Source organism: Cynocephalus volans, chromosome 2, assembly GCF_027409185.1.
Source record: "Cynocephalus volans isolate mCynVol1 chromosome 2, mCynVol1.pri, whole genome shotgun sequence".
Classification (NCBI taxonomy): Eukaryota; Metazoa; Chordata; class Mammalia; order Dermoptera; family Cynocephalidae; genus Cynocephalus; species Cynocephalus volans.
In genome coordinates, this window is record NC_084461.1 from 204,853,990 (window position 1) to 204,878,787 (window position 24,798).

The following is a 24,798-nucleotide window of genomic DNA, read 5'->3' on the forward strand; positions in this document are numbered from 1 at the left end:
AACAGAATGCCATTGAAGGAGGGAGGGAGATGTCAATAATCATTCAGTCTCGGGCCGAGCCCGTGGCGCACTCAGGAGAGTGCGGCGCTGGGAGCACTGCGACGCTCCCACCACGGGTTCGGATCCTATATAGGAATGGCCGGTGCACTCACTGGCTGAGTGCCCGTCACAAAAAAGAAAAAAAAAAAAAAAAAAAATCATTCAGTCTCCTCTTCAGTGCTGTTACCAGGCTTTCACCCCTGCCTGGTCTGGACCAGCCACGGGCTAGGGCACCAGATTTAAGAGAGCAGCAGACCCTTCCCTGAAGGAAAAATAAGTTATTTTCCTGGTGTGCTCATTCACAGCCACACAAAGAAGCTTTATTCAGAGGCTCCTACGTCTGTATTGTCCTGTCCTCAAAGGAAACTTGTTAGGATGGACTAGTCTTTCAGATAAATATTTGGCATTTCCTTTCACAGCAGTTTAGCAAGAAATGTAAATCCAGACATTAATCATTCTGCCCTCCCCTTCTCCTATCTCCAGTGAAAACTGTTCACACTATCTAACAGACGCCCCCCACTCTTGGAGAGGTGCAGAGGAGGGTGGACAGCCACAGGAGAGAGGGGAGGGTGTGTGTGTGTAAGGACGAGGATTCTGGAGGCCCTGCATCCAGGTGCTTGATGGCCAGGCATGATTATGTAAACTGGAAGGAATCCCACCAGCTTACTTCCTCCAAGGCCCAGGAGGGACTTGTGAGACTCTGGTGATAACTTTAGGGTGAGTTTTAGGTATCTTTAGGAAAAATAATGACCACTGTCACTCAAAGTAGGAGAAGGCATTTCTTCCTGCAGGGGGCACTCAAGAGAACTGTGCAATTCTGAATTTACCGCCAAAACTGGCATCTACCACTTGTCTCTGGTGCCTCAGAGAAAAAGCTTTTCAGGAAAGCCGGAAAGCTGAGATAGACAGACACCCAGAAAGAACCCAAACAGACAAAAACAGGATCTAGTCACTGGCTTTATTCACCACTTACTCCACTCCTTCCTTCTGCCGGCTCCCTGCCTACCCTCTTCCTTCTTCTTTCTCCTCTGCCCCTTACACCCAAAAAGATACATAAATGAAAATAAAATCTCCAGAAAAAAGAATAGAAAGTAAATTGGGCAGGCAGTTCTTGTTCTAAGCATGTTGGACTCTTCTTTGAGGGGGCTTTGGTGTTCCTTACAACCTCCTTGGTTAGGATATGTGGCATTGCACTCTGCGTGGATCAGTGGATTGATTGCCAGACCAAGAAATCACAAGCTTTGGGTGTCAGATCAATTTAACTCATGTGAACTGTGAGCCTGTAGGAGGCTGGGGCCTGAGTCTGAGTGAAATCCAAGATCCAAAACCAGGGGAAGGCCTACAGAAGAAGGAAGAGAAACTGGTCTTGTGCAGTGGTTGGCAAACAGTGGCCTGTGGGTTAAATCCAGCCCTCCTATGTTTGCACAGCCTGCGATCTAAGAATGGATTTTATGTTTTTTAAATGGTTGAAAAAAATTAAAATAATAATATTTTGCAACCAGTAAGAATTACATGAAAGTCAAATTTTAGTGTCCATAATGAAGTTTTATCAGAACACAACCATTGCCATTTGTTCATGTATTTTCTGTGCCTGGATGTTCTTGCACTGCAATGGCAGAGTTGAGTAGCTGTGACAGACAAGAATGTTTACCCTCTGGTGCTTTACAGAAAAAGTTTGCTTACCCCTGCTCTTGTTCACTCTTTCCATAAGAATGAGGATGTGGTCTGGTCAGAGAGATGGTGAAGGTAAATGAAAAGGGAGCTTCTTGAGTGTTTCCTAATGTGCTTTAACAGGTATCAGCTCAGTTAGTTTTCAAAGCATCCCCGTGAATAAGAACTGTTAGCCTTGTTTTCCACGTGAGGAAACAGAGACACACCCGCCAAAAGTCACCCAGTTTAAAAAGTGGTGTTGCCAGGGTCTGCAGCAGGCTGGCTGTCTCCAGAGACCACCGTCAACCAGGCCACAGTGATGACAGTAACAGAAGAGGTAGATACAGGGCTGAAGCAGGTCAGAGGAGAGCAGCAGCAGTTAATAGAAAGGCTGTGAAAAGGGTAAGATTCATATGCACAGAGCTGTGGAGGAAGAGCCTCCCAGGTGGAGGATGTTCTCTGGGTAAAGGCACCGGGACTGTAGTGACATGGATTGAATTGTGTCTCCCAAGTTTTATGTATTAAAAACTTGATCCCGGGGGGAGGGAGGAGGGAGGAAGGTTTTGGTGATGGGGAGCATTAATCAGCCACAATGTATATCGACAAAATAAAATTTAAAAAAAAAAAAAAAAAAACTTGATCCCAATTGTGACTGTTAAGAGAGTGGGAAATCCTATTATGGTAATTGAAAGGTGGGGTCTGGAAGAGGTGATTCGATTATGAGGATCATGCTGTAGTGAATGGATAAGTGATGGTAGTCATGGGCATGGTTCTGAGGGCTTTAAAAGGAGAGCGCATGAGAATTTCTCTCTCTCTGCTCTGCCATTTTCTGCCATGTGAGACCCTTGGGTCACTGTTACCACCACCAATGCCTTCACCCGATGTGTTCCCTAGACTTTGGACTTCCCAGCCTCTGAAACTGTAAGCACTAAATTTCATTTTCTTATAAATTACTCAGTTCCAGGTTATTTTGTTGTAAGCAACAGAAATGGACTAATACAAAAGGTATGTATTAAGAATGGACAAAGCTGAGCATGGGAGCTCTTGTTTGAACAGGACAGTCGGGACCAAGCCACGGCAGTCCCAGTGCAAAGTAGAAACAGATTCTGGGCCTAGATTGCTGAGCTCACATCCTCACTGCACCACTTGCTGCTGCATTTGGAGCAAGGTGCTTAACTATAAAAAAAGTGCCTACCTCTTTGGGTGAATGTGATGACAAACAATTAATGTGAAGTGTTTAGAAGGGTGCCTGGCACTTAGTAAACACTACACGTCATTATTATTATGGTTATTGTTGTTAGGAACAGGATGTGGCTGAAGGTTGGCATAAATAAAAGCCTGACACATAAAAATAAAAGCACACTGGGGACTTGTGCTTGGGGAATACCAAATAGGAAGTGTGGGGTTGGAGCCTGGGAAATCCAGAGGAGGCATGTGGATTTCCCAGACTCCAATCTTCTGCTGTGGAGAGTTAGTTTTGGGGGTCCCTCCCAAGGCTGCTGAAGGAGAAAGGCAGACAGAAGGAACAGAGGGGCAAAGGTAAGGACTAGAGTTATTCACACAGGGGAGCCTGGCTTTGTACCTAGCACCTGATGTACATTATTAATCCTCACTATAACCTCCCCAGTCAGTCCTATCATTCCTACATTACAGATAAGGAAACCAAGGCTTGGAGAATTGCCAGAATTGTAAAAATTATCTCAGAAAGTACATTCTGAGACTGGCCACAACCCCAACCTGCCAGGCCCCCAGGTCCCTCCCATCCTTGGCTATCAGTGGTGAGTTCAGTGCCCCAGTCTTGGCCAGTTCTTGCCCAGGCCCTCTGGCAGTGGCTGGACTGCTCCCTGGTGCAGAAGCTTTGCTGGGGACAGATCCACCTTCATTTCAATGGGGCCTACAGATGCTTGGGACAGGGTGCAAATCACCCCAGGGGATCAGTCTAAGTATGAAGAGTGTGCTTACTCACCACAGCATCTCTGGGCCCTTCCTCTTAGCACTGACTCTGACCCTCAGTGGCTTTTTTCTGCTGCATTCTGCAGGCCCTCAACCTGGGGTCCTGGCAGGGTAATAGAGCTTCCTCTGTGCCAAGCATGGTACTGGGTGTTTATATGTGTACAAAAGATCTATCACTGGGAGCTCGGGAATAAAGGCTCCGGAGTCTTAGACCTGAGTTTGAATCCTGGCTCTGACATTGACTATGTGACCCAGGGGGGATGCCTCCACCTCTCTGAGCCTGCTTCCTCATCTGTGGGAGTGAGATGATAATGGAACTAACCTCACAGGTTGTGCTGAGGATTAGGCACAGAGTGTTAGCTCATGATGATGATCTCTTTTAGTCTTCACAGCCTGTTTTACTGATAAGGAGACAGGCTCAGAGATTTGTCCAGGGTTGGCAGTGAGCAGATAGTGGAGCTGAACAGCCAAAGCTCATGTTGTTTACCCTGAACCACGTGCAAGAAAAGTTATTACACCTTAATGCACCCATGTTCTGCACAACTTTCCTCCCTATGGCCTGAAAGGCATGGATGTATGGAGGAGAAGGGGAGGTTGGGAGGCAGGCAGGGGCACCTCTACTTGCTGCCCAGACCACCAGGTGAATAGTGCGTTGGAAGAAGCGGCAGCCTGCTTGCTTGGTTATTCCCCTCCTGCCATGTGACAGATACTCCTTTCTAACTATGGTTCTTACCTGTCCATGGACACAGCCAAGGGTCTCCAGGGAGCTGGACCAAGAATGTCTTCAGAAGGAGCTCAGGCCAGCCCAGTCAAGTGCTTGGTCAAGGCCAGGTACTCTACTTCAACAACTGGTAGTATGATCAGCTGGCAGATTCTGTGGTGGTTATAAAGCCACATGTCGACAGGGCCTCAGCATTCTAGGATCACTCTTTCCTTTGATACTTAAACCAAATGGCCCATGCCTCTATTCTACACATTCCACAAAGCCCAGCAGCTTACCCAGGATTTCCTGTAAGTGACTTAGAGTTGTTGTTTTTTTAAAATCCATTTGAGAGTCTTTGCCTTTAAACCAGAACAACAATGTAATTATTAATATTAATGTGGGTCTAAATAATTTAGTGCTTTGTTTCTTCCTCCTGGTCCATGTTTATTTCTCTTTTATCAGTTTGTTTTCTTATTTGGAGGTTGTGTTGTTTCTCTTCATTTAGGGGTTTCCTTTTTCCCTGAGATTTCTCAAGATGCCCAGGGTGCTTTAAGTATGCCTGTCCCCTCTCATTCCTGACTCTTGCTTCCATTAATTCTCCATTGTGCATACTTCTGGCCTCCTGCTTACTGTTCTCTTTCCCTTTTCTTCATACATTCACCACCAATGGTGCAACAACCTTTTACTTAACATCAGGTAGATAACATGGGGTGGTGGGTGGGGGGCAGGGAATTCAAGTTGCTGAGCTTCTCAGAGCCCCTTGGCATGAGGATTTTCTCCTTGATCATGTCCCTCCTAGATCTAGCTAGTTGCTACAATGGGCCCCATCTAACTCCAGGTCTTCTCTCCTAGAGTCCCAACCCCCGCCGCATACCTTCCTGGACCACCTAACCTACTCTCCTGCTGTTACTGTCCCCTCACCTTGCCCAGTTTTTCTCCTTGTACTTCTCATTACCTGAAATCCTATTTAAATCTGCTTGCTTATTATCTGTCTCTCCCACTAAACTCCACAGGGGTGTCTTGTTCACCACTGTATTCCCAGGGCCTGAAACTGGGCCTGGCACACAAGCAGTGAAGACAAATAGAGAATATTTGTTGAATGAATGGATGAATCCTGGCAGCTAACAGCTAACTCTTCAGTGGGAACATCCTTGTCAATCCCAGTGGAACTGGAGCAATGAAGAGGGGGGTCTCTTGGGATCCTGCACCCACCCCAACTGCAAAGGTAGAGACTGACCACACTGGGTCCCAAAGACCCCCAAGCTGAAAAACCGGACTCAGGGGAGCAGGCAGAGTAACGTACTAACGTTTTTAATACAGTCTGATCAGATCAATTCACATCACAAGGTCAACCTGGGCTTGATCACGTGTGACACAACCAAGGTACACAATGTCCCTACCTGCTGGTTTTCCCACCTTCCTGGCTCTCAAAAGCATTGAAACCCCTACCTCCCTGACCAGACTGACATTTTTAAAAATTTCGCATAAAACTATTTCTTCCATAGACTTCAAACAATCAACTAGCCAAGTTAATTATGGTACATCTAAACAAAGTTTAATACTAACCCTAATATGTGACTGCGGTTTACAAAGAGCTCTGTATCACCTGGGATAGCTTTCAGTAGCAATTCACTACAACTGGTCCTAAAAAATAATAACAATAATAATAATAATTAGAGAATTAAAACCCACCAGCAAGTTCAATGGTTAAAATCACATAAGAACTGGAATTTGGGGTGGGGGGTGTCCTCAATAGCTGAGCTTGTCCTAGCAGGGAAATGCTAGTCTCCAAGAAGGGCTCAGGAAGGTCTGGGGTCCTCCAGGCCAAGAGTTGAGCTTATGGGGGCTCTCAAAGGACACTCACCCCATGGTCCGTGTGATGCTATAGGCTTCTAGCTTCCTTAAAAACAACAATTGGGCATCAGTGTTGTATAAGTGGGTAGAAACTTATGCCCAGAATGCCATGGGGTTTGGGTTTGGGACTGGAGTCACTAAGAGTTGAGCACCAGGAATTCCAGCTTCCACCTATTAGAAAAACCGGGACTGGTGTTCCCTTGAAGGCCTATGTAGTGTTTTCTGCCCTTGTCCGGGTCTTGCAGATATTTCTGCAGTGTATCAGATGAGAATCTATTTCTAAAGACCACTGGGGGAGTGGGTGGTGGAGAGGGAGTGGGGCTGGGAGTGGGGGAGGGTAGTTAAAAACGAATAAAAATCTCTCAGCTACAGAACCCAAAGACATCACTTCCCTCCGCATTCACAGCATTTCTCAGCAGTCCCCGCATGGCTGTTTCTGTGGGGATGCAGCATCTGCCTCACTTCCCCTCAGGCCCCATGGGCTGCTGGTCAACCTCAGGATCTACTAAAGATGATGCAAACGCCGACTGAACAATCTGAAACCCAAAGGACTCAAGGAGAGACATGTTCTGCTGGGGAGAGAAAGGTGAGCCAAGGGCAGGGCCCAGGTCCCCCAGGGGGCCCCCAAGGGCTCGGACATGCACCTTCTGGATGTGTTTGTTCAGGTAGGACTTAGAGCGAAAGAAACTCCCACATTCAGGGCATGGGTACTTCTTCTCCCCATCAGACTCCATTTTGTTTTTGGGGACCGCCATGTCACAGGAGAAAGAGCCATTGGCGCTCTGCTTCTCTGGCGTCTTCAGGTCGCTGGCATCTGAGAGGTCACCATAGGAGTCAGAGCTCTCAATCGGATCCTGATGTGAGCATTTCTGGCCTTCTATGAAAAAACAAAACACAGGGGAGAGATGAGGCCAGGCTTTGGAGATGTCCCCTCCATCTCTTCAGAGATGCCTGGAGGGGTCATGAGGGACCAGCTCACAGGCCTGTGGAGGGCAGCCGATGACCAGCCATTGCCCTGGTGGAACCCACAGAGGTTCGACTGGTCAGTCTGGGAGCCTGGAGTGCCTATGGGGGTGAGATAGCAGGGCCCTGGGGCCGCCATCCTCCCTCACTGTGACTCTTCATGCAGGTGCACATGTATTGCTCACCATCATCGCAGCCTGCTTCAAGGAATAGGGTACAGAGAGGGCATCGCTATTGGTCTGCCCAGAACATCTGAAAGACCCCCAACTCCTAGACACTCTCTTGGGTGCCTTGGGGTAAACAGCTATTCTGATGATGCTGAACAGGTATATCAGTGGCCTCGTCTCCTGCACCAGACCAGCTGCATCCTAGCAAGGCAGGCAGAACCAGAGCCATGAGGTCCTAAACCTGGGTAGTCCCCATTGATGGCTCAGAGAGAAGCCAATTCTTTTCCTAATGCTGCAAACACAAGCCCTGCCCTTACCACCTTCCTTCTGCCAAAACCCTTCCAGGGCCAAGCGGCTGAAACACAGAGATTAAAAGCAACTGTGAACAACTCAGTCGGCTGGGTGTCCCCACCCAAGACTCAGGAGAAGCTGGCCAAGAGACAACCCTCACTGCTCTGCCTTGCCCAGCCCACACTGGAGTCCTCTACCAATCAGCAGCCTCCTGCCGGGGTCCAGAAAGCCATGCCGGGAAGGGAGGTCTGTGATGGGAGCATGGAGCATGCCATCTCTGCCATCTCTACCATCTGCCAAGCCCCTAGCCTCATCCCTGAGGCAGCAACAACATGACATACCACAGAACAACCTGAGTCAACAAGTGATGGTGGGCCTGGGGAGCTTTTTGCAAACCAATTCCAAGTCAGAGGCAGTCAGGTAGCTCACTTATTGCCATGCACCTTACAAACGCAGCCAGAGGCCCTCCACAAAAGGCCGCTCACAGCAACCAACCACCCTTTTCATGGGAGAAGCCAGCCATTGGCTCCACAGGGTCAAAAGAGGAGAAAGCATTCAGAGCTCCACACCATCCTAAAGAGCAACAGGCAATGGACAGGCCCAGAGTGACTCATCATGCAGGGCTCTTCTTCCTGCCCTGGGCCCGGGGCATCCCTGAAGGGCTCCAGATGGTGGGGGCTGGCCAGGAGGAAGGGAGGAGGGCTGGGGAAGAGGAGGCGGGGGCTAGATCTCGGCAGTGCCCTAAAGCCTCACTCACTGCCCTGGAGTGAGATACCCACTGTGACTTTTGTCTTGGAGGCCACTGCCACTCAGATCTCTGAGCCTCCTGAAGGCAGCCAGAAAGCCAACAGCCTTCTCGCCTCCCCACGCCCAGCCCAGCGCCCCCACAACACAGTCTGCGCAGAGAAGCAAAGTGCAGAGCAAGGGGTCGCTTGCCTTTGTTGCCATAGGTCCTGGCGCAGTGGAACGCTGCTCCCCCATTCGGGATGGGCTCCTGGTGCCTGGAGACCTGGGGAAGGGGAACACCGTGGTGGGTTTTAACATGGACCTTTAAGTAGGAGGCAGAGGAGAAACCTAAACAAGACAAAAGGAGATGAGATCCCGCGGCCTGCAAGAGATAAACTCTCTGCATCCCCCATGCCTCTCTTCCAGCCGCTCTGGCTAGCATTCCCAGGTCAGCCGCACCTAGAAGGGGCCCACTCCTTGGCTCAAAAATGGCTGTAACATCATGAGCCATGTGGCTTGGGATGGAGGGTGGCATTGTCCACGAAATGGCTTCTCTACAGTTCCCACTCTGCAAGGCTGCAGTGAGGGTCCCAGGCTGGCTGCCTGGTGGGATGGCCTGAGATCCTGCTCCTGCTAGGACCAGAAGCCAACTGCCTCTAGGCTTGCTCCATGCCTCAGTAACAGGTGGTTTGAGTGCATGTCCCATAGCCCCAGGTCAGCTGCAGGGACTGTGGCTAGAAATGTGGTCAGACAAGTATGTGGGGCTCCAGGGAAGCCACGGGATGCCAGTCACCAGAATGCCTGCTTTATACTTGTAAAAGGTAAATTGGACAGCAATCAAACCAGATGGAGGTAAAATGAAATTCCAAAGGGATGCCATTGGGGTCTCCCTTCTTCTACCTGTTAAGATATGTTCTATTTTGCTAACTTTCACACGTTCAGAATAACTGTATTTAGTGACTGTTTAGACCTTTTGAAGAACAAGAATAGGAAGTTATGTTAAAGGGGGCACTGTCTTCTCTTATTCATGATTGTCTTTTTGGTTCAGTTTTGGAGCATCCACCAGGTTCACTTATAGAAGAAGAAACAAGGATGATTTCTGTCTTTATCTTGGGGCAGGGGCAATCCAAGTCGTCTTGGAGCTGCTCCAGCCCACTGCCAGGTGCTTTAGTCAGTTTGAGACATGAGATATCTCAGGCTGGGAAGAGCAGATCTTGGGCCAACTTCCATAGCAACCATGAGTTCAGGTATACGGAATCAGGTGGGCCAGTGAAAGGATTTCAACTTGGGTTTCACAGGAAAGAGGTATGCCATCGAACCCCACCATGGCCAAAGATCAGAAAGTTCTTTTAGAAGGAAACGAAGCTTTTTAGTATAAGGCCCATTTGGGGTGCCAGTGCCCTGACAGTGTGTCTTTAATCCACTCCAGATCTGGTTGACACATTCTCAGTTACTTTCATTCCTTTAAAATTATATAGTCACAGGATAACAGCGACACCCACTGCTAAGGGGTCAGAGGCTGCAGAGACTTCTGTGTACTGTGCACAAGACTTCTTTTTAAAAAGTCTGAATTGGCACGGCATTCTGAATGCTTCTGGAACTGTACTAAATGTTCACCTTTAGCAAGCTCTGATAGTGTGCCAGGGCCCAGAACATTGCATGCACTATTCTGTACAATTCCCCCAACACCCTATGTGCTGGGAATTTTTTTTTTTTTTAAAACAATATTAATGAAAATATGCTGGGAATTATTATTATACCCATTTTACAGATGAAGCAGCAAGAGGTTCGGTGAGATTAAGTAATTTTGGGTCACATATACAGGTACTAAGTGGCAGAGCCTAAATTCCAAACCCAGGACCAGGTGCCACCAGAACTTGGCCCTTAACCAATGGTTCCTATGTTTTGGCCCTGAGCCCTAGAAACATCTTGGAATTTTTGCAAGAGATTTCATTATCACCATTATGTTCATGTATTTCTCTGCCATACTGGTGGGTTAGAATGGTAGCTGCTGGTGGACAGAGGGCTGGCTTGTGGGAAGTTTACTTAACAAATATTCCCAACAGCAGCAGTTGATGGTTCTGGTGGAAAACATGGGATCTGGAGTATTTTCCTTCCTTTCCCAACACAGCTACTTCAAATATCTGCCTGGACCAGATACTGATATCCTGCCCTGCCTGGTAGAATAAGTTGTCCTGCCTTATGACCAAAGTGGTCTGCCTGGGGCCAATCACTGGGACACAGACTGGCTGAAGAGGGTCCCATGTAAACATTCCTAAGAGGGTGGCTGTAGTCAGGAACAAGTAGACAAGGCTAATGGGAAAGAGGTTCTTAGCTCTGCCCCTTAGGTTGGCATTATGGAGACTGCCAAAATGAAGCTGAACCAGGAGACACTGGCCCCTGGCAACTAGCACAAGGTATCAGAACTTTCTGGTAATACGATGATACTACTTTAGAAGGGAATTTTTTCCCTTGGTTTTTAATCCCTTGCAGGGCCTCTGAAGTAGTATGAAACCTGCCCTGTGGCATACCACGGCAGGTCCACTGCAATCTAAAAGGGACGGGAAAAGGAGGGGGAAAGCACCAGGAATTATATTTACTCCTCGTGGGGAGAGCTATACCAGGGAAATACAGCAAATGCTCAATAAGACCTTGCTACAATTTCCTGAAAAACAGTCTGAGAAACACGTGGCTGGGTTCCCTTGACTTTAGCCCAGCTGCAGATTGTACTACTTGTAGCAAAACCACATGGCAGGGTGGTAGGAGTGGATCCATGGCTGCCACTTAAAGCCCAGAATTTAAACACAGAGCTAAGTGTTGGGATGAAACAGAAGCTGAACTTGTAAGCAGAACACATCTTTGAAGCCAGACATATTTAGCTGGAATTCTAAACTCACTTGCCCATTCACCACTGATTAACCAAGAGCCAAAGAGGTAGGTTGATCCAGGCATCCATGTGATGGAGACGCTGAGCGCACATGTGAGTAACACTATAACCAAGAAGCCACCCTCCTTCTCACTCCAGAGACGAAGCGTTTATTAGCAAAAAGCCACTGCTCCTCAGTTTCGTTTTCCAGCCTCATGTGCCTGTGATTCGCAATCCAGAAGCAAATCCAAATCCTCTTTTGATAGGTTCCACATCCGTACAGGGGTTGGGAACTGCTTTCTCCTTGTCTAAACCCTGGAGGAGCCATCCCCAACTGTGCTGTGTTGGAGGGGGCCTAAGGAGGTTTGTGTCAGTCCAGGGAAGTGGCAGGCAGTCTGTGTCCATTCACCTCTGACCAAGGAGAAGCCTTCCTTTACCTTTTAAGCATTGATGTTTGAGTCCAAATGTCTCTGTCAAAGGCAGATTACTGGTAAGCCATCCCTCTTCCCCATATGTATATACAGATGGTTCCCAACTACATATGTATATACAGATGGTTCCCAACTACAATGGTTCAACTTATAATTTTTCAACTTAACAATGGGTTTATCGGATATTAAATGCGTTTTTGATCTACAGTATTTTTAATTTACAATGGATTTATCAGGATGTAGCCCCATCATAAGTCAAGGGGCATCTGTATACAAAGACCTTGGTAGAGAAATTTTAAAAGAAAGGAAGAAAATCACATGATCAGCCAGGTCTTTCTCTCCTTCCCACTGTTCAAGTCAACTGATTTCAACTCAAAAATGAGGGAACAGGCTTTTCTAGCCATAGTACTCCCTCCACTGCAAATGATCTTCCTCTATAAGTGGTAAAATAATGTCCTGATATGTCTCAAGGACAAGGAAAGAGTCATCTGTCTCATAAACTCACATCTGATTCAAGAGTGGGGCTAGTGTAGTCAAGCTGCCTTCCCTCTTTCCCATTCTTCATGGCGTGGAGTTGTTTTTTGTGGCAAATACTGAAAAAGGTAGAACTATAGGTAGTTAAGTTGATTGTTTAAGAATTCCTGGGATTGAAGGACCTCAGAGGGTACTTGGAAGAACACCTTAATTTGATTTTAATCGTTCTGACCAACTGGCTGACTGTTAGCTTCTGCTTGAACCCTTGCAAGGATAAGAACATTCATTTATTCATGCAACTCCTGTATTCATAGCCTTGGTGGCAGCAGGGCAAAAGATTACACAGAGCTCCCTGCATTCTGATTCCAATGTCTCAATGTCTTTGGTGCCCAGAAAGAATCTTATCCTCTTCCTAGAAAAATGTGTTCCTCTTTTTTTTTTTTTGGTGGCTGGCCAGTAAGGGGATCTGAACTTTTTTTTTTTTTTTCCTTTTAGTCTCTTCCTATTTCTTCCCCACCCTCTGTAGATTTGTTTGTTTGTTTGTTTTCATGTGTTTGTGTTTTTGTAGCAGTTTTTGGTTTACAGAAAAACTGATTAGAAAGTACAGACAGTTCACGTATCTCCCCCCAAACACACACACACACACACACACACAGAGTTTCTCCTATTATTAACATCTTACATTAGTGTGGTATGGTCTTTTCCTATTTCTACTCAAGGAATAAGTCCAGAAGTAGAGTTCTGCTCCTTCTCTTCTGATAGAGACTGCAGTTGTTTCTCTTCCTTCTGAGTACCCAGCATGGGTTGGACCAGAGCCTTCTTTTGTCTTCTTGGAGTAATGGACTTTCTGCTGTGACTGTGGGACCCAAAGATGTTCAGCCTGTGATCCAGATCTAGTCTTGGCTTTTCTTAGCAGCTTTCAAGGCTAAGTCCCCCACCTGAGTTGTGTAACTTGTGGCTTTACCAGACCTTGGAAAAGAAGTCTAACATACAATTGTTGACTTTGCCACATCAGCTGTCTCCCAACGGCCAACTTTCCCGCTGTTCCCTGATGCTCTCTGATCTTCTCTCCTCCCAAGTTGGGCTCCCAAGGACAGTGGCACTGGGTCTGCCATCTAGTTCTTGCTCTACTCTGTTATCTAAGCTGGGCTTCCTGAGTTTTATCATTAGCATCCTTCTCCACTCTCATTGGTTTTCAGCCTCTGGTCTCTGACCCCAGTTCTCAGAGTTAGAATTTCAACATTGAAAACTTGACAAGATGGCTACTGCCAGCATGTTACAGCAGGCTTAGAGCTATTTGGAGGTGCTGTCAGGAAGCCTTTTAGGATGAAACCAGCTTTTTCTAGGGTTTGGGCAGCCCAAATCAAGATGGTCAGCCATAGCCCGATACTCTCCTTGCACGGATAGCCCCAGTGTTTGCTAGCCAGGGGAAGCTCCTGCCAGAAATGGGCTCTACTGACATGTCAGAAAACAGGATAGACAGCTTCAGTGGCTTTAATTACTACCTCCCCACTTTCACAGAAATTTTCCTGGTGATACAAACATCAATATCCAGCAGCTTTCAAGGCAAACTCCAGGTGTGCAGTACCAGGGAGGCACCCAGTTCCAGGATACCAAGAACATCCAACTACTCAGCAATTTTCCTCCACCAGGCGCCTCAGGGCACATGGAGATAACACAGGCACCCAAGGATTCCAGCAAAGGCCCACAGGGGTGTTTTGCCTGGTTCAGACCAGTGTCAACTAGCAGTGTCTTTCCTAATATTGTTACAAAGTATAAGGACGGAGCCTCCCAATTGTGCTGCTCCTTGTAGGTTCTGAGAACTTTCACCTACCTTGTCTTTTGGGATCCTCACGACAACCCTGTGAGGTGGGAAAGGGGGGTGTTCTTAACCCCATTTGAGAAATGAAGAAACTGAGGTTTAAAGAGGAGAAGGGAAACCTCGAGGCCACATAATGAGGAGATGAAACCAAACCCTGGGTCCTTTGACTCCTGGTTTAGTGCTCAACCCACCAGGCCATACCCCAGACTTCCAGAAGCATTGGGACAAGTGTGCCCCAGGAAATAAGGATATCCCAGCAATGTCTCCTTTGGGCCAAAGCAAGCATACCATGCAGAAGCATCCTCACGCCTACACAGACAGCTGCCCAACCTCCTTCAGCAAAGATACGGCGCAAGCCACCTCCACTGATGCTGTTCTTGCAAAACACAAATCTCCAGCACTTCCAACAGCCAACTACACACAGCAGAACCTCAGGGACAGGACTGACTTCATCAAACATGACACCATAGCTAAAGAACAAGACACTACCTAGGCCAACCTCATCTTTAAGCACACCACCCTACTCAGAGAACCTTCTACTTTCCTTTCTTGTCAAGGCCACAGTCTACCTGAGTTTGGGCTCTTCTGTGCTAGAAAGTTTCTGCTCCTTGTTCATCTCCAGACTGGACCTCCTTTCCTGGCTACTGAATTTCATATGACAGTGAATCAGCCAGCAAAATCTCTCAAGCAGGACCCCTTTTTATCCCACTTTGAGACTTAATGACTCTCCTACCAACCTCAGTAGTTCAGTGGTGTGTGCAAAATGCATCCATCCTGCCACCTGAGCAGCAGGTGTGTTATGAACCCAAGCTTCGGAATAACCTCTCTCTTTCTGTTCCCACCTGCTGGTCTCCTAGGATCTCCCAAGCACCCCAAGCGTCTTGGGAAGGAAGGGGTAACAAACAGCTAGCTAGGTGATAAAGGTGTGTGTTGTTCAGTAGGAAGAGAGGGCCATGCAAAGAATGGAGTCTGAGGCAGGGTGGTCAAGACACTCCTGGACCTCTCCTATAAGTTCAGGCCAATCCTATGGAAGTGAGGAAATAGTGGAGAGATTACCTCGGTTACAGATACTGCAGAAGTTGCTGGGCCCCTCGCTGTGCTTCTTCAGGTGGTCTGCCATGTATGCTGCCCGCAAGTACTTCCCACACACCTGGCAGGGCACCTTGTCTTCATGACAGGCCAAATGGGAGCGCAGACGGTCTCGAGTGGCAAAAGAAGCATTGCAGGTCTGAGGGCAGAAAGGAGAATAGGATGAGGCGAAATCTGGCATTCCATACCTGATTCGCCACCAAGTCCACCATGAAGCAAAACCGGTTAATGGCCACTACATGGACTCCCTTTATAAAGAGAGCTTTAGAGTTCAGCTCAGGCTCTCTACCTAGAATGCCAAGTGACTGCTCTTATTTCCCATGATGCCTCCTCACGGGACACCGCAAGTAGAATTACTAGTTCTAAATGGCTACCACAAACATGCCCAGAACATGGCAAGCTAAGCTTACACTCCTCTACAGAATTATGACTTAGACATAGTTCATTCTTAAACATTAAGAACTGACTTTAGGTGCATTGGCTATAAGTGAATTTATAGATGAGTTACTGGCATATAAACCAGTCTTCCTGTTCTCCATCCCTGCGTTTCCCCTAGTTGCTTTATACAAAAGATTCAATTTATTCATTTTATCCAAAAGTGACATTAGTCTTAGCCATAGGGAAATGGAAAGGAAAGGCAGGACAAAGCACAGAGATAACTCTTCATAATATATTTTTGTGAGTTTGAATTGAAAAAGCAATCTGTAAAATGATAGTGTCAATTCCACTAATATGAGAATTAGCAGAGTGAACAAGGGCCGGAGACTTCAAGAACATTTGTGAAATGTCAAGTTGGGGAAGTACCGGTAATAACAAAGATGATGATACTACCTTGCATTGATGGAGCACTCACTCTGTGCCAGGTAGGCACCGCACTTAGCCTTTTGAGACACTTATCTCACGGAATCCATCCTTACAACAACCTGCCAAGGCAGGCCACGTTACCCTCCAAGAGAGCATGGCCATGGAAAGCTGTGTGTAAGCAACAACTCACAGCCAGGTCCCAGGGCCAGGTGACTCAGGAGCTGAGGGTCAGCAAAAGCACCCCAGGAAGGAGGCTCCAGGTCACCAGGCATTTCCCATATCTGAGGACCTGATTTAGGTTCAGTCATTGATCTCCCCCCAACATTCCTTCCTCAGCTGGGTCTTGCAAAGGCACCAGCCTTGGGGGTCACATTGTCAGGAGAGCCCTGAGAAGAGTTGAATCCAGTAGCTTTCAAGCTATTTCGGTTCCATGGAGGTGTTTCAGGAGTTCTAGTCAAGTATGACTCATTTCTTTTCTCTATATGTGTGTGTCTCTACTGTTTTAAAACTGTAAGAGAAAGCAACATTCACCTTTAAGTGCATTACAGATAGAATGTTAAGTCACTGAAGAACTGCCACCCCATTAACTTGCTGGAATGGAGCTGCCCCTGCCACCTTCATTTAACAGAAGCATATCCTGAGAACCTGAGAACTCAAGGTAAGTGTCTGAACAGTCACCACATAAAAACAATCATCTACCTCCTTACCATACAAAGCAAGAAACAAACATATGCAATGCTGTGGAAACAGAAGACGCCACTGTTTGCTATCCCAATCCCAAATATCTGTGCACATTAGCACAGGCCTTGCTGTTCTCAGTAATTGTCTTTTAAGTAAATATGACAAATTTGAACAAAACAATTTATGCTAATGAAATAACTGCTTTTATCTGTTTTATATATTGTTTATTCATTTGACAAATGAGGAAGCTAACTTTAGAAAGTGAACTTGCCCAAAGCATAAGACTCAGCTACTAAAAAAACAGGAGTCTAAACACCCTTGCTATGCCAGGCCAGTACTCTACCAATCCTCTCTACCAATCCTCTGGCTTCCCTGAGGCGTTACAGAACAGCTGGAATGGGAACCAGCCTCTGAGCCTGTGCTCTTACCATCTCAAGATTCAGTAGAGGTAGCTTCTGGTAAGTGAAAGGTGCTGATAACTTTTTTTTTTTTTTTTTTTTTTTTGCGGGTGGCTAGTATGGGGATCCAAACCTTTGACTGCTGATACTTTTTAACATAGTGTGCTTTGCAGCTAAGACCCTGCTGATAAGAAAATGTGACAGGATTTATTCAGGAAAATTCTAGCACTTAGGTGATTCAGAAAGCATCACGGATGCTTGGTCTCATGGCCCAGGTGGGCCCCACCTCAGTCAGAGACCTCGTGACCCAATAATAGACCACAGTGGGAGGAAAAACTCAAGACACTTCCACCCATCCCATCAGCCTGTAAACCAGACCAAGGGGTGCACCTGTCTGGGGACCAAAGCTGGCTTTGCCAGGCAATGACCCAAGGACCACTGCTCCAGTGGCAAGAAGCAGTGTGTTCTAAGCCTCAGAACTCAAAGGAACCAACGTGGACCAGGTGTAAAAAAATGGGGCTGAAAGCACACATTCAGGATTGTCTTCCATGGTTCCTGGGAAAGCCACTAGAGGGATATGAAAGAGATGCCTTGTTTCTCTTGCCAGCCTTCTTTTAGGATCTGTCTGCTAAAGGCTTTGCCTGTCACGCTTTGCTACCTAAAGATGATGGACAGCCAAACATCAATTATCCACAAGTGGATTATCCATTTGGGGATTAGCTAAGCAAAATTAAAATCCCAGACTGGGTTGCCTTCCCCCATCCCATCCTCCATTGAGTATCTCTCAAGGAATGAAAGCTAACTGTAGCCTGAGCAAACATAATTAGGAATGTAAATCTCCTGCTGGGGGGAAAAAAAAAAACACAACAGAAGCTTTCACTGTGTTACAAAGCCAAGCTGAAGTGATTGTTGGCTTCTCTGTGCCAGGATTGACCCTCCATGGCTGGAGTACCCAGGTTTTCTGGGGAAATTGTGAAAGTGTAATCCAAGTCTAGGCCTGACAGAAGTTAAAATATCACAGAACATCAAACAACCTGGTGATACGACCCAGGAGAGAAGTGCCTGAGGGAGAGAGATGTCAAAGACACCCAGAACTTCCATGCTGGGGGCACTCAGGAGAAAAGCACTCCTTGTCCTGGAGACAGGGAGAAGGCAGAGGGATCCTGATCATAAAAGAGCAAGCCCGCGGCAGAATGCTCTAATTGCCCATGGTGCTCGGAATGGCAGTCCTGTGCAGCCTGCTATTGTCCTGTGCTCACCTGCCAGGTCCTGGCCCAGCCACCCTGAGCTTGGGTCATCACCACTCAACTCTGAGCCCCAGTCATGCTCCCTTCCCTCCTCTGCCAATTTCTTCCCTCCCAGACTTCTTAAAGCTTTTCTTCCTCAGGGTTGAGCAGCTTGGGGATGAGACCCAAATGGTACCAAGAACACTAGTGTACACCCCCACCCCTGGTGGCCTTTGAAGTCTGGCAGCCTCAAGGAGTGTCTTGAGCAGCCTTCTCCCAGAGCCCTGGGAAAGTTTAAGGGCAATGCATGGAGGTCCAACTCCATGTGCTTTGTTGGCCCCCTTCTTCTTGCATGTAGGCCCACCTCAATTCATTTCTTTTCTAACCAGCTCAAGAAGTGGGGCCACTGGAAGCAATGGTTAAGGTCTGAACTTCTGCAGCCTCTCAACTTCAGGCTGAACTCCATGTGGGGGAAATGTCCCAGTCCACTGAGGTCATAAATCCAGAAGTACATGGGGCATCTGGGCCAGTTAAGGAGACTCAGGCCATGCCCAAGAAGACAATGTGTCACTGCCAAGCCCAAGACTTCCTGCCCCTACATTTGATGGCCTTTCCACTCAAGCTGTGGTACAAGTCTCTGTAAATGGCCCCTTTTATCCTCTGCAGCTTAAGGAGGGGCCAAGAAGTATGGCCTGTGCCCAGCATGCCAGGGGCCCAAAAAACCAATTCCCAGAGAACTATCTCTTCACCTCTGATGCTTTCAGCCTACCATACCATGCCAAACAGATGTCCCTGCTGTTTAACCAAGCCCAGGCACACCTGGCTGGCCAGCCCAGAGCATGAGAGCCAGCTGTCTTCACCTGCTGGGTCCCCATTTAGAGGAGTTTTGGCTTACGGGGCCAGAGGTGGGGCCAACAGTTCTGTGAGAGTGTGTGCTGGAGGGGCAGCGCAGGAGCAGGTTCATACACCAAGGGACAATGATGTCAGTGTTATGACACACACCAAGGACAAAACACACAAAGCCTCAAATGTTAGAATGAAAACTTTTATCATCACTCCTGTTCTCCCCGCAGAGCCTGCGGGGGCTAAAGGGCACACCAATGGGATCAAAGGGGGGCCTACATCTGCTTTATCAGTCCCCAAAACCATATATTGGGGTGGCCCAATATGAAGCTACTGGTTAGTTTAGTTCCTGAGCAGACCTGCTAATAAACCTCAAAAGCACAAAAGTCTAATTCACTAGCCAGAAATGAAAGCAGGACGTGTCTGAGTGGGAAGGGAAAAGGGTAGCATGGTTGACCCTAGTTGGAGCTGTGCCAGAGTCTTCTCTGGAGGCAGATTCACTCTCAGAGTGGGCGGAGGGGTGGCCAGGTTGCCAGTCTAGAAAACCCATGCCTTATGGGAAGTGATGCAAAGGGAGGGGAAGCAGATAAGCTAGTGGGTTAGCTCCTGGGAAGACACCAACCTCCAAAATCACCCAGGCAAGGACAGATGCCCAGGGATACCATCTATTGTAGGATGGGGGAGCAAAAGAGCCCAGAAAGAAACTTGGAGGCTGTGGGGGGACCCAGAAAGGTGCTCCTTGCTACTCCCATTTAGGGGCCCTGAGCTGGGAAAGATTCCAAGTCGTCCAGGGAGAAGCAGGGCACGGTGGGCAGGAACCACCTTGCTGGCCTCTCCCAAAAGCAGGGGTCTCAGGCCAACCACCAATCCTATTCCCCTCCACCATAAACCCTCTCCGGGGAGGCCCAGGCTAGCCTACAGGCCACTGGGTAAAGGCCCGGCTGCCCTCTGGGGCAGTCCAGCCCTGCCTCAGATATCCTGGAGGGGCTGGGCAGAAGAGAGTGTTGCTGGAGTGTGCTGGGCTCAGGTTTTCAAGGGCTGGGAATGATTTTTTTAGAGAAAGGGAAAAGGCGGTGTCAGGAACCGAATGGGACGACCTCCACAAAGCAGGCTGGGCAAAGTCCCATGATGGCAGGTCGCTAGGAAGAGGTTCCAGGGGCGGCAGGCCGCTGCTGCTCCCAACCCACACCTGGAAAAAGGGCAGAGAGTGCAGGTTACCCCCCCAGGCCATCGGGCATGCCCCCACTGCCCTCTGGGCTTCTCCTACTCTGCCCGGGCTGCTCAGCACACTACCTGGGAGAGTCAGAATGTGCTCTGTGATGAGAGAATCAGAGACAGAGAGAGAGAAGGCAGCAAGGCACAGACAGTTCCCAACACACCCACCCCAGATCATCCTCCTTGGGGGAGGTTGCTGAAACTGCCTAGCCCGCTGTCCATGCCTGGCCCCCAGGGGCTCTTTGCCCTACCTACAGCACATCCATCCCTCCCTACGGGTCTCCCTAAGCCCTCCCCCTTGCCACCAACATGATAAGGAGAAGCAGATTATCCTACCAGCAGTTGTAGTGAGCACCCCACAACCCTGACTCGCCCTCAGTTGTCAGGAACTTGGCACCGGAGAGGGGAGATAACCAAGGAGAAGACAGAGGCGTGTTTTCCATCCATACAGGAAGGCTCAGTTTTCTGGGCACCAGCAGGGCCCCCAGATATTATTCAAGCAGACAAACCAAGGGTGAGAATCAGGGGGCTGGCCGGTTAGCTCAGTTGGTTAGAGCACAGCTTTGAAACACCAAGGTCAAGGGTTCAGATCCCAATACCGGCCAGCCACCAAAAAAATAAAAAGGGTGAGATTCTGGTCCAGCCTTCCCTACCTGCTACTATGTAGAGAGCTCACAAGAAGAGATCACCTTGCTCTCCAACCCTCCAGAAACCCTGGCTGTTTGCACACATAGTTCAAGATTGGTTAAACAGTTGCCAGTGTTTGGAGATGAAACCACCCACTCCCTTCCTCCTGCATCCCCTACTGCCTATGCCTTAAACTGAGGGGACCCAGAAGAAGCTCCAACTTGGGTCAGACAAGGGGAACAGTTGCTGGGTGAACCATGGAGCCCTTTTAAAAATGTTACGGTCCCTAAAAACTACTAGGAACCAGCAGCCAGGCCCAGCAAAATGCTAGGTCCCCCAGGACAACATTTGTGCAATGTGGCCCACCATCCAAGGAGCCAGCAAACACCAGGAGAGGAAAGCCAAGCAACGGAGTGAAGACGAAGAGAGGGTGGGAACCAGGACCAAGCAACCAGGAAGGAGGGAACATCAGTGGTGGAGGAAGGGGGGCTGGGATGAAGAACAAAGAAGGAGAGCAGAGGGAGGTGGAGGGACAGAGTGAGGGAGACAGAGTGGAGGGAGGTGTGCAAAGCGATGGTCAGTCAGCTGGCCCGGCACACACATCAGCTTGCTCATGGCCACAGCTGTGAGAACAGCAGCATTCTCCTTCAGCCCATCTCTGCTCTGGCCCAGCCCCTACCTGACACTTGTGTGGCCGCTCAGAAGTGTGCACCTGCTTGATATGTCCATTCAAGTGATCAGGCCTGGAAAAGAGAGAACCGAGGGGGACTTTAAAACAAGAAGTCAAAAGATGGGGCACAAACTTGGCCAGACTCCAACACACTCACACACTCTCTCTCTCTCTCTCTCTCTCTCTCTCTCTCTCTCTGCTGGAGAGGCCTCCCTCTCCCCAACCCCAGCATGACAAAGACAAAGTCACCACCCAGCTTTTGGCTCTATTGGCCCAGGCCTCTCTGCCCTGGTTTTCTCTAGACGGTGAAGGGAAGTGAGTATTTGTCTCTGATCCTCCTACTCCACCAACTCCCTCCACCAGAAACTCAATGATTTCTAGGACCAGAGGCAGCAGCTTTAAAATGAGACAGGGCTGACTTGCTGCAGCCTTTCCGGAGGGGGTATGTGTGATTCATTGTCCAGACTAAAGCCCCTTAGAAACTCAGTGTTCCCCTCCCCCAGCCTCTCCGCCACAGCAGCCAATGAATGCCACCCAGATGGAATTCACTCCCTAGAGGCCAGCGATGCAGTCTTAAGTCCCCAGCTGGGCTGGTAAGCCAGATGCCCGCCTGAGCAGGTGGGCAGGGGCTGCCTGACCGGTAAGACTGGTTCCTGGTTGGGGCCCTTCTGAGGGAGTTCTCCATCCCTAGGTTCACACACACAAGGTCCTCAGTATCCAAGTTAAAACGAGCCTTTTATTCTGAATATTCTCTAAGAAAAAAAAACCCTCTGCTCCCAGACAAGTCCTCAGTTCCCCATTAGACTCACTAGAAAGTGAATCTAAAAAGAGGTCCTGCCCCCCTTCTTTTCTGTATTGAGAACATAAAGGGGATCTATGGGTTCAATTAGGCTCTGGAGCCACCAGGTCAGAGCAGATCAAAGATTTTTGTTAAGAAGCAGCTCTGGGTGCTGAGCTCTATGTGCTGTGATCCCAGGGTCGTGTGACGGGCAAAGCTGGAGTCTACTGATCCAGGATCACCAGTGCTCTGTGGGGGTGGATTTGGTGCCACAAGAGTGTAAGGAGTCCTAGATACACTTGTTCCAGTCCCTCCCTCCACAGCCATTCAAACAGGGAAAGTCGCTGGAGGAGCCCAGCCTCCCGCCCCCAGAGGGGGCCCCACGCCTGATGCCGGAAACACAAAGGGAGCCCAGGGAGAAGAATAGCAAGGCCTGGTGGCTCTGGCCTGAGGAATCCGGTCCCTTCTCACAGGCCCCAAGGAGAGCAGGGCATGCCTAGTGCCAGAGAACTTTGGAGGGAAGAGAAAGCAGCTCTTTGCCACACCATCTCAAAATCAAGGCCTATAAAATACTCTCCCCAAACCTGGCATGGCCCTATGAGGTCAAGTGACCCCCCCACCACCAAGTCCCACACCCCTGTGAGGGAGTGGACAGGGAACTGTCTCATGAGCCAGGACTAAGGCTGAGGATGGGGGAGGGTGCCTTTCCTCACCTGGAGAAGCCTTTCCCACAGCTCTGGCAGATGTAGGGCTTGCCCACGGACCCATCATGGGACCGCACATGGTAGGACATGCGGTCTTTTCTCTTGAACCGCAGCCCACACACAGGGCAGGAGTAGGGCTTCTCCCCAGAGTGGGACAGCTTGTGCCGGTTGAGATGATACACATCACGGAAGATCTTGCCGCAGATCTCACAAGCCACCTGCTTCCTGGTTCGACTCCTCTTTCGGGGGCCATCGGGGTCCTCAGAGATAGGTAGCCCATTCTCACCCAGCCTTGGAGGAGGAAGGTCGATGTAGCCCAGTTGGAGGCTGGTAACACCGTGCTGGGCCTCATGCTGCCGGAGCCGGTTAGCATCCGTGAACACCTTCCCACACAGGCCACAGGGAAGGATGCCTGCCTCTCTCAGGCCCCCTGGGGACCCGAACATTGAGTCCAGCAGGTTGGCCTTCCTTGGGCGGCCCCGGCCTCGCTTGCCAGTCAGGGGAGGGGCACTGGATGCCACATTAGGGAATGGGGAAGTCAGCAGTTGGGGAGATAGGGGTCCAGCCACCATGGGCAAACGGTCCACCCCAGGTAACACAGGCAGGGAAGCTTGGCTAGCAATGGCTGCACCTGCTGCCCGGGCTGCCTCTTCCTCGGGCTGCATGCTGCCCGCGATGCCATTGCTGTTGGCTGCCAATGCTGCCCCATTGGTCATGTCCAAAGGGAAGCCCAAGTCCGAGGTCCCAGGGGGGCGAAAAAGCATGATGTCGGCCCGGGCAGGGGGCACCAAGATCTGCACGTTGGACTGTTTGATGACTTCTTGGCAGATCTCAATGACCGACCTCATCAGCAGGAACTTGGCGGCCGTCATGAGCTCCGGGAAGCTCTCCAGGCGCACCACAATGCGGGAAGTATAGGCGAAGTCCAGGATATCCCCGAACACCTTGGAGCTGATGGTGTGCATCTCCAGCTCCCGGCTGCCCCCGGTCCCGCCGCCCTGGGTTGCCGCCGCGCCCCCCACATCAGCGGGACCCCCGTCCGCAGTTCCGCCGTCGCCCAGCTGGGCACTGAACACCGACTCAAAGTACTCGCTGCAGGCAGCCAGCACGGCGCGGTGCGCTGGGAAGCTCTCATCACCCACCCGCAAGAGCACATCGCAGAAGCGCCCGCCGTTTTTGCGCTGCTGGTTCAGGTTGTGCAGCATCTCTGTGCTGTGCCTGCTCACCTGGTAGGTGTAGCAGCCCGACGGGCCGCAAGAAGCATCGTTCACCCGCTCCATGGCCGCCGCCCCCTCCCCGCTAGCCGGGCCCCTGCACCTGCCCTACCCCTCCCTTCCCCTAAGCAGCGAGAAGCAGGATGCAGCGGACGTGTCCACACTCCCCACACGTGCCGGCCCGGGGTTCTGTAGTCTCCCAGGTGCGCGGAGCGCACACGCCCCCTGCCCAGATCGGACTGTCTACACTGCGGGGTACGTCACCCTTCACATAGCCGCCCCCAGCGCCACTGGATCCCGCGCCCCTCTCCTCTCTCCGCCTGCCCGCCTCCCCTTCTCGGTCTACCTTCTGGGGGGTAAGCGAACCAAGAGGTGCGCCCCTCCTGCAAACGCGCCTGCCACCTCCCCTCCCGCCCGCCAGGCGGCGCCGGCGCGCAGCCAACAGGGGCGCGGGCACGCGAAGAGGAGGAGGAGGGGTCCGCCGCGCGCGCGCGCCGCTGCTTTTCCCGGGCCCGCTGGGGGCGCGCGCTGCGTCCCCTGCAAAGCGCGAGCCGGGGCGGGGGTGCCGGAGCAGAGGAAACAAAAGGCGAAGGCGGCGGCGGCTGGGTGC

General features: G+C 49.8%; 1 protein-coding gene across 4 annotated transcripts; it reads right to left on the reverse strand.

Annotated features, from left to right (window-relative positions):
* Positions 1 to 5,640: 5,640 nt before the first annotated feature.
* On the reverse strand, positions 5,641 to 24,296 carry PATZ1 (POZ/BTB and AT hook containing zinc finger 1). Of its 4 annotated transcripts, none has more exons than XM_063087293.1 (5): positions 22,984 to 24,296; positions 21,502 to 21,565; positions 14,996 to 15,167; positions 8,557 to 8,694; positions 5,641 to 7,076 (listed from the first exon to the last, which is right to left on the reverse strand). In XM_063087293.1, exons 1-5 carry the CDS (start codon positions 24,252 to 24,254, stop codon positions 6,658 to 6,660), a joined length of 2,064 nt encoding a protein of 687 aa, XP_062943363.1. In that variant the 5' UTR covers positions 24,255 to 24,296; the 3' UTR covers positions 5,641 to 6,657. The 4 variants fall into 4 exon arrangements, with proteins under 4 accessions (XP_062943363.1, XP_062943364.1, XP_062943365.1 ...); XM_063087295.1 differs by having other exon boundaries at positions 6,954 to 7,076; positions 8,557 to 8,629; XM_063087294.1 differs by lacking the exon at positions 8,557 to 8,694.
* Positions 24,297 to 24,798: the final 502 nt, after the last annotated feature.